Source organism: Ylistrum balloti, unplaced genomic scaffold (genome assembly GCF_031769215.1).
Source record: "Ylistrum balloti isolate Yb309-2 unplaced genomic scaffold, AGI_CSIRO_Ybal_v1 Utg370206, whole genome shotgun sequence".
NCBI classification, from domain to species: domain Eukaryota; kingdom Metazoa; phylum Mollusca; class Bivalvia; order Pectinida; family Pectinidae; genus Ylistrum; species Ylistrum balloti.
In genome coordinates, this window is record NW_026782178.1 from 568,033 (window position 1) to 584,001 (window position 15,969).

At 34.0% G+C, this 15,969-nt stretch overlaps 1 protein-coding gene across 1 annotated transcript in view; it reads right to left on the bottom strand.

Annotated features, from left to right (window-relative positions):
- Nucleotides 1-7,100: 7,100 nt before the first annotated feature.
- The window catches only part of LOC132551541 (calcium uniporter protein, mitochondrial-like), a 75,419-nt gene continuing 66,550 nt past the window's right edge, over nt 7,101-15,969 (bottom strand). Inside the window, exons 5-7 of the mRNA XM_060215693.1 lie at nt 13,820-13,980; nt 12,360-12,563; nt 7,101-12,049 (exon numbers count right to left, since the gene is read on the bottom strand). Coding sequence (XP_060071676.1) covers nt 11,867-12,049; nt 12,360-12,563; nt 13,820-13,980 — 548 coding nt within the window. The 3' untranslated portion in view covers nt 7,101-11,866. The remainder of the gene's footprint in view (nt 12,050-12,359; nt 12,564-13,819; nt 13,981-15,969) is intronic.

A 15,969-nucleotide genomic window follows, 5' to 3' on the forward strand; every position in this document is an offset into this window, starting at 1 on the left:
TTAACTCCACGTTCCTGCAATGGCGGTTGAGGACGTGGCTGGCGCTGACACGTAATGCGGGAAGTAACTTCTTGAGGGGGAGATAACTCGTAGCAACCGGCTTATAATGTACACGTATGCTCAGATGGAATAGAGGCCGTGATTTAAATGGATGGAAAGCTGCTTGCGGATGAAACGAAATTAACAGAAAAGTGATTGTTTAAAAAGATTAAATTAAAAACGAAAAAAAATCTGTTTCACTTTAATAAAAAAAATCTAACTTAGCATATCATGACAATATTTAAACAGGTTCGCGATCACAATCTTTACAATATATAGATATCACCAAATCCTTCCCACCCTGTCCCACATATCCACGCTTTAATCCTCATACAAACTGCATTGAAAGGCTATGCTTAAAAGCCTTACTTACGCTTTTGTTATTTATTTACTTTGATAACCATAAAGAAGGGACAATTCTAATAATATTTGGATTTATTTATTCTTGGTAACATATTGAGCAATGTGCTCGTCTTAAATATGGTCAAGAATATACAATATTTACAAAAATAAAATAATACAATACATATCACAGGCAAGTAAAATACAGCAACAACCGGGAGGGTCCCGAGAGGCTTTAAGATATAGATCACGGTAGAATTTATAAAAAAACCTTTCGTTGATCGAGAGTTTTCAGTTGTTACTCTTCAAATTTTAATTGCTGCAGTAATAATCAATTGTTCTGTTCAAACGTATTTTCAAACTGTAGATCATCTCGCAGTTTTATTTGTTTTAACCAAATTCAGGAGTGTCTTTATAATACGCCCCTACCAAATCAGATGATTTCTTCTATACTGACTGTAGTAATGTGTGAAATCATATAGGACATAGTCATAGGATGTGAAGTTAGCTCATGGAAGGGGTAAACCACAGGGGTTCTCATTGGGAGTTTCACTGACGCGCCCTTCGAAATAAATGACCAAATGCATCTATATGATAAAATGTGATATTTTTATTCAACAGATATTGTTGAACCGAATTGTAACACTCTGATTTTTATAATAATCATTGAAGGGGGTTATTTTTTGTTTGTGATTTCGAAACACGGATATTTATGCTATCAAGGATTTAAATTCAAAATGTGGCCGATATGTACAGTACTATTACGGACTAGTCAATGTGTAACACATATGTAGGCTACAGCAGATACCTATAGAACTATGACTGTACGGATCTCCCGAGTTAAACGGTGACTTTGAAATCCGTATTAATATAGTTTGATAAAATCACTCATCCATGACTGGCCCCATTTTACCTTTGGGCTCTCGTGTCTACGACCCGATAAGGGAACGTGACCTATGATATTCCGTAGAAATAGCTGCATATGGGAGATATCGTTCCATATAAAATGTTCCTGCAGTGTTCTTTAAAGCTAAAGTAGAAATAGAATTTCCCACATCGTTTGGTAAAACAAATCCACGTAAGAGCATCCTGGTAACTAAAAGTGTTTCTTAAAATGTTTGTTTTGTGAGATGGTCAGTAAAACATCATGCGGAGAGCGGACATGTGAACGATACAATGTTTCAGTTGTGTTCTTCTGTTTCTATAGTTGATTGAAATGCTGACATTCGTGACCAGGATACCTCTGTCCACTTCCCGGCCTCTTTTTCACCCCGATTCTTCTGAATCAATTGCAGACCGTGATGGATGAAAAAGTCATAAGTATTCATAATCTTTTCTTCTTATTGTCCGAATTGAGATATTGCATTCACGGAGTTGCATTTGCAAAACGGGGGTTTTGTCTGTGTATGTCGGTAAACGTTTAGATTATCTATGTAACAAACCATAAGATTATCTCGACATTTACCATGAGACACAAGAAGGATATTTCGTCCATCATCTTTGTTGGCTCTAAGAATGACTTCACCTCAACTTGTTTCTTCTCTTATAAATCACACATAGACATGTTGTATTGATGAAATTTGACAGTTACTGGGTAAGTTGAACATATATTTTGAGCACTTATTCAGAAATGGTAAAGATATACTATGTCAAAATAATGGCCACCAGTCTCATAATTGACAATGTGAAATTCGAAACATATTCCCGACCCTTTACCTCGTTGTCCCCACCTCTTATTAAAGGGTCCACAGTCTCTCCGTTTTATTCTCATCATGCTGTCCGAGTTGCTGACAGGTGTGCTGCATAACATAATAAGAGTTATCTCCCTTCCGCTGTGTGCTACCGACAGAAAGCGAAAGTGATTGTAACCCCTGGACTATCGAGGATGGGGAAAGGATCACTACTGATGATGTTAGGATGTAATATATTTGCTGTTTGGGATTGTTTGCGTTCTGAACCATTAATAACTTTTCGTTTGCCTTATCAATTTCCGTTTGCGTTTATGATCAAATAAATGTTGAAGCAGCTGCCTGTGTAACCCGAGGGTGGTCCGTATTTGGGAGACAACATTATAGATACAATGTAGAGAATTGTGATTGAATTAATATCTGGATGGATTCACAAGCAAGTCTTCACGTCGAGAAAAATGAAAAAAAAAAAACCCCATTTATGACAGAATCATTAATCAATACAACAAACGATAAAATTAACAATATTCACCAAATGAGAAAATGTACAATTACCGCTAAATGATCTATGACATTGTAACATTAAAACATCAGCGTACAAAAGTCCAAAAAATCCCAATTTTCTTATCTAGATCTAAGGATTTAATATATTACAACCATTATACTATACTACATATTTTAATTTTAAATTTGATAATTAAAAAAAGTTCCACATCTACACATCCATTGCCAGGTAATTAAAATGCTTTATCGAATCAATTAAGTGATATTTTCAGTGTTAATCAGTGTCTTATTTCAAATGATCTTTTAAATCTGGTATATATATCAGAGCTTGGAATGGTTTGTATACTTCGTGTCACACAACACAATGAGTGATCATGTCTTAGAACAGGATACTGGTCAAAACGTAAATATAAAGTACGTGTTGTATTCGTATCATTTTAACAATACTAAATCTCATTTTCCTTATATTTAATCAATCACCATATATAATGAAAAACGCAACTCCACAGAAATAATTTTGACACTTCCAACGTATTCAGTCATAAGTAAGATATCGAGGCCCCTGTATTACCTGTTAGTGGTCTCAGTATGGCTTATGTTTAATGGCGAAGTAAGGACAAAGAATTGCAAAGTAAAACCCCATTATATTTTGTAATGATACGAGTTGAGGCCTATCTCCTGTAATAACCTGACTTACATGTAAATAAAACATAAAGTAATAAAATCTAACACAGGAAAATGATAGACTTATGAATCGTTATGTACGTGGGAATCGATGTAATTCATTTTTTAAATGTCTATTTCAAAATGTTCGTTTTTCAATGTCTGACATGTGATTAATAAAGATATTAGATAAGGATTAGATTTTTTTTACATGATGAACTCGTATTTTTTCTTGTCGCCATATTGTCAGAGCTTTTCTGTATATGTCATAATTTCGGCTCCTGCTTATCTACACGACACACTAAGCAGGGAACATGTAGATATTTGTGGCATAACGGAACACGGCTCTTTGAGGAACACAGTGACATATTTGATAGCGTCCACAAAGACAATATTTGGATAGCAATATCTGGCGGATCTCGTAAAGGTGGCGTTGCTCTAATGTGTCACAGAAATCTTAATTATCGGAAGTCTGTCGCGGAGTCCAATGATTATAGGATCGACATAATTAAACCGGTTACAGTCACCGATATCTTTCATATCTTCTACACACCCAGAACACATTTCACAAACACGAACCGACGTTTTGTATCAATATTTGCAATGTTTTTCTCCACCTAAAAAGGCACTGGAAATATATTACAAAGGACATCTTATGAAATAAATACTCCTCTGAGTGGGTTGAACGTCGCCACTCTTGTAATGAGTTCTCTAGATTTAAACTTCTACAGTGCTAGATGAGTCTTTTGCCACCCTAGTCCCCTTCCAAATATTTCCCACTATTCCTACAAATCTTGTAAAAATGTTGCAAAGCGCTATGGAGTCTTCCACCTAATTGTGAAGTAGTATAAGCTCAACGCAATGTATTTGGAGAGGATACAGTTGCTCATTGTATTTTAGACTGTTTTAGTACTATGTTACTTATTTTAAGTGACAATTTCCAGTCCAGAGTGTTTCCTTGTTTACTCGCGTAAAGAGGCAAAACTTGCCACCATCCTCGGCGGTCCACATGACGTCACGAAAGACGTGTTTATAACGAGAATTATCCTTTTGCCTCGTTTTCAAAGATTGTTAAATTCGCCGAAAATGCCTCCTCTCTTATCTTTATTTAAGGAGATAGCTTTGTTGATATATAAACCATATAAATATCATATAAATGGTTTATCCTGATAACTTGATTATCTTTCCTTGACACACTAGCTTTGTATGTATTTCTGTGTTTGTCTCTTTCTTCTTGATAATTATGTTTCGTACTTAATTCCCTACACTTATTTTCTTCATGAAATTTATCTATGTCCTTTATGTCTCTACCTTTGTAACTCATATTTGTTTTCTCGATGCAGTTTATAACTTTTCAAAATCGGAGGAATAAAGATATGAATGAATTTTTTTTATTGAAGTTTCTGACAGTTACAATATATATTCATATACAGAACACTTATTGCTAAGAACAATGTACAGGAATGGAGAGTGAAGACTAACTTGTACCTAACTATCACATTTCTTGTTTGCATACATCAAATATTTATCTCAATTTCTTATCTCAGATAAGCTCTTACTGTTGAGCAAATTGTATGAATTTAAACATACTGGCATGTCTGATACATCGTTTGAAAGAGGAAGTAGGAGCCACGGCGGCTATATTGGATTTTCCGATCTGTGCAAAAATCAACAACACTTGTACCAGCGTTCATAGTCCATAACCTTTGTAGATGTGCTTGTGCAATGTCTCGTGTAACCAAATCTGGTGAAAATCCGACCGCAAATACAGTGTGAGGAAAGTAATAAAATGGTATTTTTTCGTCATTCAAAGTCCCATACCTCTTGCAAATATGGATGGATGACACTTGATACGAAACCACTTTCAAAATGCAGAGAACATCCGACTTGAAATCGTAAGTTACTGTGTAGAAAGTAATAAAACGGCCAATTAGTGATCAACCCGTGCGATATGAAGTCATATACCAAATTTATACCAAAGTTATCACGAAAGTGACAAGAGACCCCTAGCCCGTAACGCCCAACAATTTCCAAATATTTCCAAATTGAAGCTCAGTCAATCTTTGATGGGACAAGACCAATAGATAAATTCTTATATCATTATCGTCTTTCTCTTTTGATGTCCAGGAAAAGTTTATATGGTTATAGGGATTTATCTCAATTATGTCAAAAATATAACCCAGAAATAATGTCCCTTGAGGTGTGCCACACACAAGGGTCAATTCTTATATAACCAATGTGTTTATCTCTTGATGCCAAGCAATTCTATACATAGAAATGGGGTAAAGATGTCAACTGTTTCAAAGATATATCACAGAAATTGAGTCCAGAGGGATGGAACAATACCAAAGAGCCAGTTCTAACATAATGAATGCATTTATCTCTTGATGCCCAGCATTGCTATATATGGTTTAGGGGTGGGGATCTCAACAGTTTCAAAGATATTATCAAGAAACGGAGTCCCTCGGAGCGTGGCCAGACCCCAGGGCCAACTCTTGCATTATGATTGTGTTTATCTCTTGATGCCCAGGATGTCATCTATGGTTCATACCAAATTTGGACAAATTATAATAATTCCTACAGGAGGAAAAAAAATTTAAAGTATTTGCTCTATTTGTCCTTCTTGCCCCAGGAGGTCGAGACTAGCCGTTTATACAAAATTGCTTCAGACCAAATTGGGGCTATATGCTACCACTCCTACAGGCGGAGAAGGAATTCAACTGACATGGTATCCCCATAGCTCACTTGACTTTCGGGCCAGGTGAGCTAATAAAATGGGAAGTTTTTGTCATTCAATGCCCTGTAACTCTTGCAAATATCAACAGATTTCATTGTTATGAAACCCATGCTAAGTCTTGTGAAAATAAAGCCACATGCTAAATCAGGTGAGCGTCTGACTTCAAATACACAAGTTATTGTGAGCAAAGCAAAAACGGCGGACAGACTGACGGAATTCATATCTCAATGTAGGGCCCTAATTTTAGTACTAACATTGGCAGAGCTGTTTATGTAATACTATGCATTTTGATTAAAACGGTTCACACATTTGTTTTGGTCCATTGGCTGGGAAAATTGCACTGCTGGATGCTTTTTCTCAGTGCATTTCTTTCCAGCAGGAAGTTTAGCCTTTGTTTGATAAGCCATTTCGGGGGCATTGGGACCCCAGGCAGATTTGTCCAACAAGGCCTGGGTTGAAGCCTTTCGGACCCAAGTGGTTGAAGAGAGTGACTTCGCAGATGTGGCTTAAGATGGGTTTGTGGTTTTCTTTTGAAAGACTATATTTTTTGCTCTATGCATTTCTCTCTCCTTCTTCTGGGTAAGCCAGTCTCAAGAGGAGGTCATATGTTGCCCAAGTAGCACAGTTGACAATTTTTGCTATCAATACTATTTTGTTGTACTTTCATACATAAAATTAGACAATTCCTGCTTAATTTCCATCTTGTACATTTCAATACAACAATGTTATTTACTTATTTAGGACAGAAAGTATTTGTTTGTCATGCTATATTCTTGTTGAAATCATCATCAACTACATGTATCAACTTGTGTAATGTTGGTAATTTGATTCCATGGAAACAGTTGCTGCTTCACTACATAATTAGTGCAAGAAGTTTTAAGTTTTTAACGTTTTCAAGAAATCAGCTACAAAAATAGCATTAATGGTGACTTTGATGCAACAGAAAAATAACTGAAAATGAATATTTTTTAGATGGGAAAGCACTGCTACACATCAAAATTGATACACTTAAAGGTAGGTAGAGTGATGTTGAATCATCCTGAGGCACCTGTTGTCGAGATGTTGGATGAGGATTTAAAAACAATGAGTAGATACTTAATATTTTTAACAAAGAAACAAGACAAATGTCAATTTGAGAGAATAAACTTTTTAATGTATGTGTAGTAGAGAGTAACTGGATGTACATACCTAGAAAATTGGTTCACACATTGTCTTTCCTCACTTACAAAAGGATGAAAAAACCTTCAATAAAATTACATCATTTCATTCATCAAGAAACAGCTCATTTAAAAACAGGAAAAGAAAGGAAAATCTTTAAAAATAACATTCAACAACTTGTCAACATGGAGAAACCAAGTATATAATATTAAAATTAAACTCAAATTAAATACTTTTTTTGCAGTTAAATGCTATTTTTCTATTACAATCAAATACATAAATTCTATATATATATATATATATATATGTAGCCAAGATCACTCACACAGCTATAAGAATTCAATTGGAAAAAAAAGTCCTCTAGTTATACAATATATGAAATGCGTATAAACACGTATATATACTTATACATTGGTATGTCAATATCTTTATCATTATTTACCATTGTACTTGAGTTATACAACGAAAAATCATCAAAATCTTTTTATAACAGAAATAAATTTATAAAACTATGAAAGATATTTATAGATTTGTCAAACTATGAAAGATATTTATAGATTTGTCATTCTTATTTTGATGAGAAAATGCCATTTCAATAATGTACATATGTACTGGATACAAAGCCTTGCTATACATGTTCCACACTGTATTATACCTTGTCAATGGTCTACCTATTCACAGTACTGTATATCTACTACTGACTGATCGGAACACTTATGTTTGTCATGAAGACATGCCCAACATTAGAAGAGTCATGGAGATGAAACAAATCTGTATCCAACGACCAATTACTAGTGTAAGTGCTCATCCTTCAAGCTCGCCCAGAAATTCCAATCTGTTTTATTTTCATAGCCTTGATAGTGGTTTTGTTCCATTCAATTGATTTGCAGTCTTTTTATTTTTCACATCTCCCTTAACTGTAAATGGTCCTAAACATGGACTTTTAGATTTGTGTGTTAAATAACTATCTATCAGAGTCAAGACAGATTGATCTGTGTTTGTTCAGTAAGTTTCTTCTTTTGTCACAGTGTTTACAAATGTATATACTTTACTGTTTTTACGAAATATTATCACATCTCCTTTTAGGCAAAATGGTTAAAAAAAATCAATTTTTAGAAAGAAAAGAAATAACTCTGTCTCTGGCATATTTCTTATTCATTGGCTAGGATGATTTGGATTTTTAAATAAAGGTCTTTTAGAATAAAATGATACCAATTGTTCTATCTTATCATAAAATGATAAAGTGAAATTACACCATTAGTAAATTTAATTTTCAACAACTAAAAAATTTGAAAAAGAAGTCTTTGAGCAAGTTGAAGACGGGCTGTACCGTGTTCCAAGGGTCACCAGCTTTATGAGAACATTCATATGAAACCAATAATCCAAAATGAAAAAAGGATATGTGTATCACAGCTAAGCATTACTTTAGGAAAAATGTGTACATTTAATAACGAAAGGATGCTCCTACAACACCAACATCTTATCCTGTAGCCACACAGTTACCAAATTGTTCCAAATCATCACAACATTTTTTGTCAGGCTCTGTGTTTAAACTGTTATAGTCACAATATAAAGAATTCAATGGAATTATAGCCACCCATAGTAACCATAGTAACCGCTCTTACACTCAAGTTTCCAGTGGTGCTCATATAACAAACATCACTGGAACCTCTCAGGTTTCTTAATGTGCTCTTTTTAAAGAAAGTTGTTACCATAGAAACCACTGCCATATTAATATTTCTCATGATATTCACCATGAGAATGGTTACCATAAAAACCAAAGAAATTGTGAGATGTCAAACACAGGTTTGTCATATACATGAAATTCCCATCATGAAAACAGTTGTGATAACAATTCATACTACTCTTACCACTTACAAAAATGTTATCACAAAGTCTCGAAAAAAACCCAGCTTTTACATCCTAACAAGTACTTAGCTGATGAGAATACCTGGTTGACACATGTACAGGCCAGTCAATGCTTGTAGGGGAAATCAAACAAAACACTAAGTATACACTACAGTACAGTGCCAGAGATATCACTCGGGTCTACTACTACTCTAGTCTACAGTGAACAGGTTTGTGTTAAATCATAAATACACTGATTATATATAGAGCTATGGATTATTGTATACTTGTACATTATGATATGCTTCTAAATTTTGTTACAATAGACAGAGGCTTCTAACCATGGCTGAGAAATATGAATGCCAGTTTTTCTTATTGATCAAAAAAGACAAAAGGAGTAAAGTTGATAATTGTTGAATTATTTCACAAACATGGACAAAGACAAAGAGAAAGAGAAAAGCAGTCTACACATACAAGCCTGAAGGTTTAAAAAAACTGCTGATTAAGCCAAGAAAATCTTTATTTCCACAATTTCTAAATATCGAGAAAGATCTACAAAATGTAGGGATTAGTTCTAGCTACAATGACAATATTTCAGATGTAATTGTATATTTTTATGTAAAAAAAAGGTCTGAACAGGTGTTTAAGTAAATTTTCTTTGCAAATATTTCAGTCCAATCAGACCTGAGCTACTACTGACACCACTCATCAGTTCAATAATTACTGCAACTGAAAGTTTCAAAAAGTATTGCAGCCATTCCCTGAGTGTAGTTGATATCTGAAAAAAGTCACCTCTTTTTACCCAACTGAATGAAAACTCTCAGCAGTTATTATAAAAACGAATTTACAAAAAATCTCAAACTCCTTACTCATGCAGAAATGTTTGGTGGAGAGTAAATCTGAAGGATAAGTAATACTATAGGTAAGCAGGTTAGATCTGTTGAAGTCTTAATCCGAGACGTAAAACAACAGTTTCACAATTAACAAACTGCAACCTGCAAACTCTACAGAATCTTAGCAGTAAATACATATTATAACATAAAGCTCAACATGGACTTGTTTTCATATTATATTTCATTTTGGCGCTATAATCAATATTGAAATGAGGCTTTTGTTTATAAATTACAATGAAAAGAAAATGAGGGTGTGTCTGATAATGGTCGTTAGATTTTGTCTTTCAATCGAGGGGTAGTTCCTTCATGATGTTATATCTGGAATTGTATTATTGAGACATAAGGATAGAGTAGATGGCAGTGTTAACTATATAACTAATTTTTATATATGTTGATATATGTGTTGTGCAAGTGACTTTCATTGCTTACATACATAATTTACCAATCTCACATTAGAGACAGATGATTCTAGCAAACTGGCAGTAATGAATATTGTTTTAACAGATCTAAGGTTACCTTGACCTCTGCCACCCAGAAGATGCTATATAATATATAAGTATCCACCACCGTAATGTTACATAAACAATCTTAACTTAATTTCATAAACACATCAATATTTAATGTTACACGGTAATAAATGCACAGATCAACATTGCCTTAGGATATTTCTAGCTCACATTTTTGTCAATTTTGGTTTGGGAATAAATTTAACCATGAAACTTCATCCCATAGCCCAATGTAAAATGTAACCTGGAGAAATAGAAACTGACTCACAGAACTCTGAATTTTTGTTGGGGTTGAATGATATAACTTAAACATTCCAATGGAAGGTTCAATATATTTAATAGATATTTGTTTTTACTGTACATATTATTTTGTGGAGGAAAACACAGAAACACAGTATCACAAGGAAAGCTGCTGTGAATTAGCGGTGGTTAGACTGTGAGGTATTTTTCATTTTTTTGATTTTTCAATGTTTACATATTTTAAACCGTTTCTGACATGTCACAGAGTATCCAATGTTATGTACATACATCCTTGAATATATGAATTTTTACATGAACAAAATAACCCTGTTTATAATGTCTGTAACATTATATTAATTGTATAATGATCAGGAAGATCAGGATATTGAAACAACTCTAATTGTTAGAAAGTTCAGATGGAACAGGCCTGGTGTTCAAATTATTTAGATGTTGTTACCTTGTACAAACTACCAAAAAATCTAAATAAATAGTGAGGACATTGAATTTATGAAGCCAATTTACACTTTACAAAGCATACAAAACATTTTTTTCAAAACTGGTTTACTCTGAGAGACACACACCACATTCCAGGAAATAAAAATGCTTATTGCCCTAGTTGGTTTCAGTCAATTATAATCAGATCACTGTTTTATCATAACTTAACCAGCTTAATCAGACAAAAAAAATATTCCAAAATATTTTGAATTGATTTATCATTGATGTCAAGAAGGTATTACCAAATAGTATATTCCCAAAAAGCCATCCGATTATTTGACTTTTGAATACATAATGAAGCTGGTAAATGCCAACACAATTGATTCAAGATAAGCACAACATATTCACTACAGTTGTTACCAGTCTGAACCCCACTACACTCTCATATCTCAAATCCTTATTCTTCATTAGAAAAGAAAAAATAACTTATGAAAATCCTAAAAACAATGTTGTACCGTGTTATGTAAACAGCTTTTCATTTCAATAGCTCTAATGGCTGTTTCTATTCAGTTATCAGGGCAGTAACATAACATACAAACTTACTTGATGTGCCATTGGTCAAAGGTACAAATTAAATATACATTTTTCAAAAGGAAAACTTACATGTAAACAAGGAGACAAACAAGGAAGAGATTTAGATGTGATCGATACTGATCAGTCTCTTACATCAACACTACTCATACAAAAGGAAATGATATGCTTTGTCTATGATGTCAATCAGTATCAACAGAGTGGTCATAATGGTGGGGCAGTCTACAATTCCTTCATTGGAATTCGTTTCTGGAGAGGATCTCTCAGTCGTCTAATGTCATGCTGTACCTCCGCTATGGCATCCTTTATCTCATTGTACTTCTGTACATCTAATTTCTGCTTCTTTGCATTTCTGTAGAATCCCAAGAGGTATTGCCTATCCTTGACATCAACAAAATTGTATTCCTGAAAAGAACAAAGAATGAGAGATGTAAGTTCTAGATCTGTGTTTCTTTTGAGAGTTACTTCCCTTTAATCATAAATGCAAAATTCATGACTCCATAACTTGAATTGTTGATGATAGATGGGAAAGTCTGTGAAGAAATCAGGCTAGATAAATAGCAGCAATAACTGATATGTGAGGAAGAGATTGGAACCATTTTCATTGGTCTATACTGAAACTAAATATGAGTGAAAGGTAGGAATTTACTACATTTTCATAATAATGATGCTTTTGTGATGACAAAGAAAAAAATATATTGCTTTCACATCTTACCTGTTTAGTGAGGACAAAGTAGGCATACATGGCGATGGTAGTGCCATATGTGATGAAGTAGGTGACAGGCTCCATTATATCCCAAGAGTAGTCCCACCAGGTGAGTCGAGCCAGCACCCCAAACTGGACCCCCATCAGACCAAGTCCCACCCAGGACAGGTTCACAGTGCGTCTGTTGGCCTTTACCTCTAGATCTTTGCGGACCTTATAATGAAATTATATTCATTAGACAAAACAATGACACGGGTCTGTTACTTAGACAAGCAACTCAAAATATAAATAATTGGATCAGATAAAATTCTCTTTATGTGACATAGCTGCCTGTACTTTGTTTTGTATCACTCTCATAGTTTCAATATCTTATAACAAATTCCACTTCAATATCTTTCTAACTTCTGCAGGAGAATTGATATCAGGAGTGAATTATGGCATAACAAAACATATCATGTTCATTATTAGAGAGTAATGATAAAGAGTTTAAATCATTAAACATACTGAGTATTGCTAAATCAAACATGTTCCCCACTGACCCTTGCAAACTATCAGAATTTATAAGTGTATGAATTCTGATGATGATCCCTAAAAATATTGCAGACATTAACTGTAACATCTTGAAACAAAATACTTTTGTATGAAGAGGAGGCTGTGTAATTATATGTCACAATAGTTTTCAGAGTTAACTCCCTTTGGTGATTTTGTATTCAGAACAAAATCCCATTTCATCAATTAATAAGGCATTCGGACTGATTTTAATATTGATGTCTTGCCATTTGTAATATTAAGTAACTGACAATTTTATCTCAGACAAAAGAAAAAGGTATGATGTTATGATTGATACCTTTTGATAATGAAAGCATTCACTATAATTATTTTGTCAAATTAAAACTAGTGCACACTATTTATGCTAAATCAAATATGGGTTTTTTTTCCAATGAAGTGATCTGCACGATGTATGGAAACCATTACAAATGTTATACTAACTTTTAATCTCTGTAATACCTTCCCAATTCATCTCACACACTTCAGTATGAAGATATTCAATTTGCACATGAATTAAGGGTCCCTAATAGAACTGGTGCTTGTTTGGTATCAAATGTTTGTAGCGGTTTATGTTAAGGAATTATCACTTCTAACCTTCCTTGATGAATAAGTACATTTTCGTTGGAGTATATTACAGTTCTATTACTATAAACATACATATTTTCCAAGTAACCTTATTTTAGCACTTCTAGCGCTGAAATTCTTATGCTAAAATATGAAGGCAATAATTGACAGTAATATAGATTTTATTGTGGATGTGTGAATTAAGATAATTGCTGAAATAGATTATAAATTAAGTACATTTACAGTAAAAGTCAATTTCACTAAACTATTCAATAACACTTACATTCTCTAAGGAATATAAGCCAAACTGATCTTCTCTAGGGAGACATCGATAGCATGGAGAAGGTATTGCTTACCTGTTCTAAGGGAGCTAACTCCAGTTTGAGGTCCTCTAGTTGTTTCATTAATAGTTTTTCTTTCTCTATCTGGTACTGATCGATGTGGAGTCTGCAGTACAGGTCAGAGATCAAAGACTTCATATCCGACAGTTCTGCTACATGTTCACTTGGTAATGCCTCTGTAGAACACATAAAATAATCATTGTTTATTACTAAATAAACAGAAGAACCTGCACTTTAGCATAACTTAACACATCACTGACACCTGAGGAACTATTGAGTGATAATTTTTCCTAGAAGTATCAAGACATTCTTTGCCATATTTCATCTGGTCACTCTCATGTCTTATTAAATTGGATCAAAGCAAAAATTAGGAAAGAGGTATAAGACTCACCATAGAACAAAATTCTGTACCAGGGAACATGCCTTTTGTATATAGTGAATCCATAAACATGGGAAAGTGATATTGATCTATTATTAAAGTTTTGCTATGGAGTACTGGTTGGTGCTTAAACAGATATTTCTATTTTTTCTGGTAAATGTATAAATTCAACCAACAGTTTGAACAGCAGGCATTTTTAAGTTACTTCTTCTATCAATATTTCATTCATTGTAAATGTAACCTATGATAACTGGAATCTCTATATAGTTTTGAGCATTCTGAAGACACCTGTTTGTAATGCTCACAGCTATATTTCTTATCCACTGCTGACTTTTTTTTCTAGCAAATTTAATCAACCTTAGTCCACGAGATCTCCTTCAAGCTTTGGTTAAGTTGTTCAGTAATATAAAGATTCTATACACAAAGAAAACAGAAATCCTTGAAATGCTTCAAGTCGTATTTACTACAATCATGTACATTGGAATACCATCTAAAGTTGTGTAGACTTTGTTTTGATATGAAGAAGAAAATCGTACAAATGTTTAGAAAGCCTGGCTTTTGTTTCTGAAATCCCTACAACTGCTGCAGTCTCATTGTTATTGGCAGTGATTCAGAGGAATGTACAGTTACAGTCTCACTGCTCAAAACAATCATCACAAGAGAGTATTGATATCTTCAGCCAACCTCTCTTAAACAATAGGCCCAATGGGCCTCTATCACTCACCTGGCATTGAGTGTTTATCAAAAATACAATGGTATTAATATCACAAATATATTGTATATATATATATGGAGTCCATTGCCATTCAAAGTCCGCATATCCGATCATTTGTAACTTATTTTCACAACAAACAGTTTCTTATACTTAACTCTAAACGTGACAGTTATAACTTGGATTAAAGGTAAATGACATTTCCTCTTTTCTTGAAATTTGTTTGGCTTTGACCTAGAAACACTTTTTCAACAAATATTCTGCTTCTCAGACTACTGGTTTACAGATTTCTATAAATTTAACCCCTGTGACCTTCAACATGGGTCCTTGTCCCTTTTTTGGGCTCACATTGTTGGGTTTTATCATAGGAACCTATCTTCCAAAATACCATGCTTCTGTGCCTTTAGGTTAGACAAGAGAAGTTGTTTTAAGATTATAACAAATTTGACTCCTGTGACCATGAATAAGGGTCAACGCTATTTCTTTTTGCAACTTTTTTGGGCTTCATAGTATGAACCTGTCAGCCAAATACCATGTTTCCTTGTCTTTAGCTTGGTCAGAAGTTGTTTTGAGTTTGAGATTTTCACAAATTCAATTCCTGTGACCTAGAATAAGGGTCCGCATTTCTTTTTGCAAACATTGTCTGGGATCCTCCTAGGAACCTATCAGCCAAATGCCATGCTTCTGAGCAGTTTGGTCATTCAGAAGAAGTCGTTTTGAGGTTTTAAAAAATTTAACCTCTGTGCCCATCAATATAGGTCGAGGTCATTTCTTTTCACAAACGTTGTCAGACTTCATCCCAGCAACTAACCAGCCAAATACCATGACATTTGGTGTGTTGGTTATTGAGAAGTTGTTTAAATGGAAATGTTGACGCTGGGCAGACAATGGACAATGCGCCACAACATAAGCTTACTTGTGCCAGGTGAGCTTAAAACTACAAAACTTCACAATATGTTTCTTAATAGTTATATTGTTGTAAATTGTTTGTGTTATATACCAGACAGACTATACAATATCTATAAAGATATTTCATGCTGTCTTTGGTAAAACATGTAGTAAACATGATCTGTA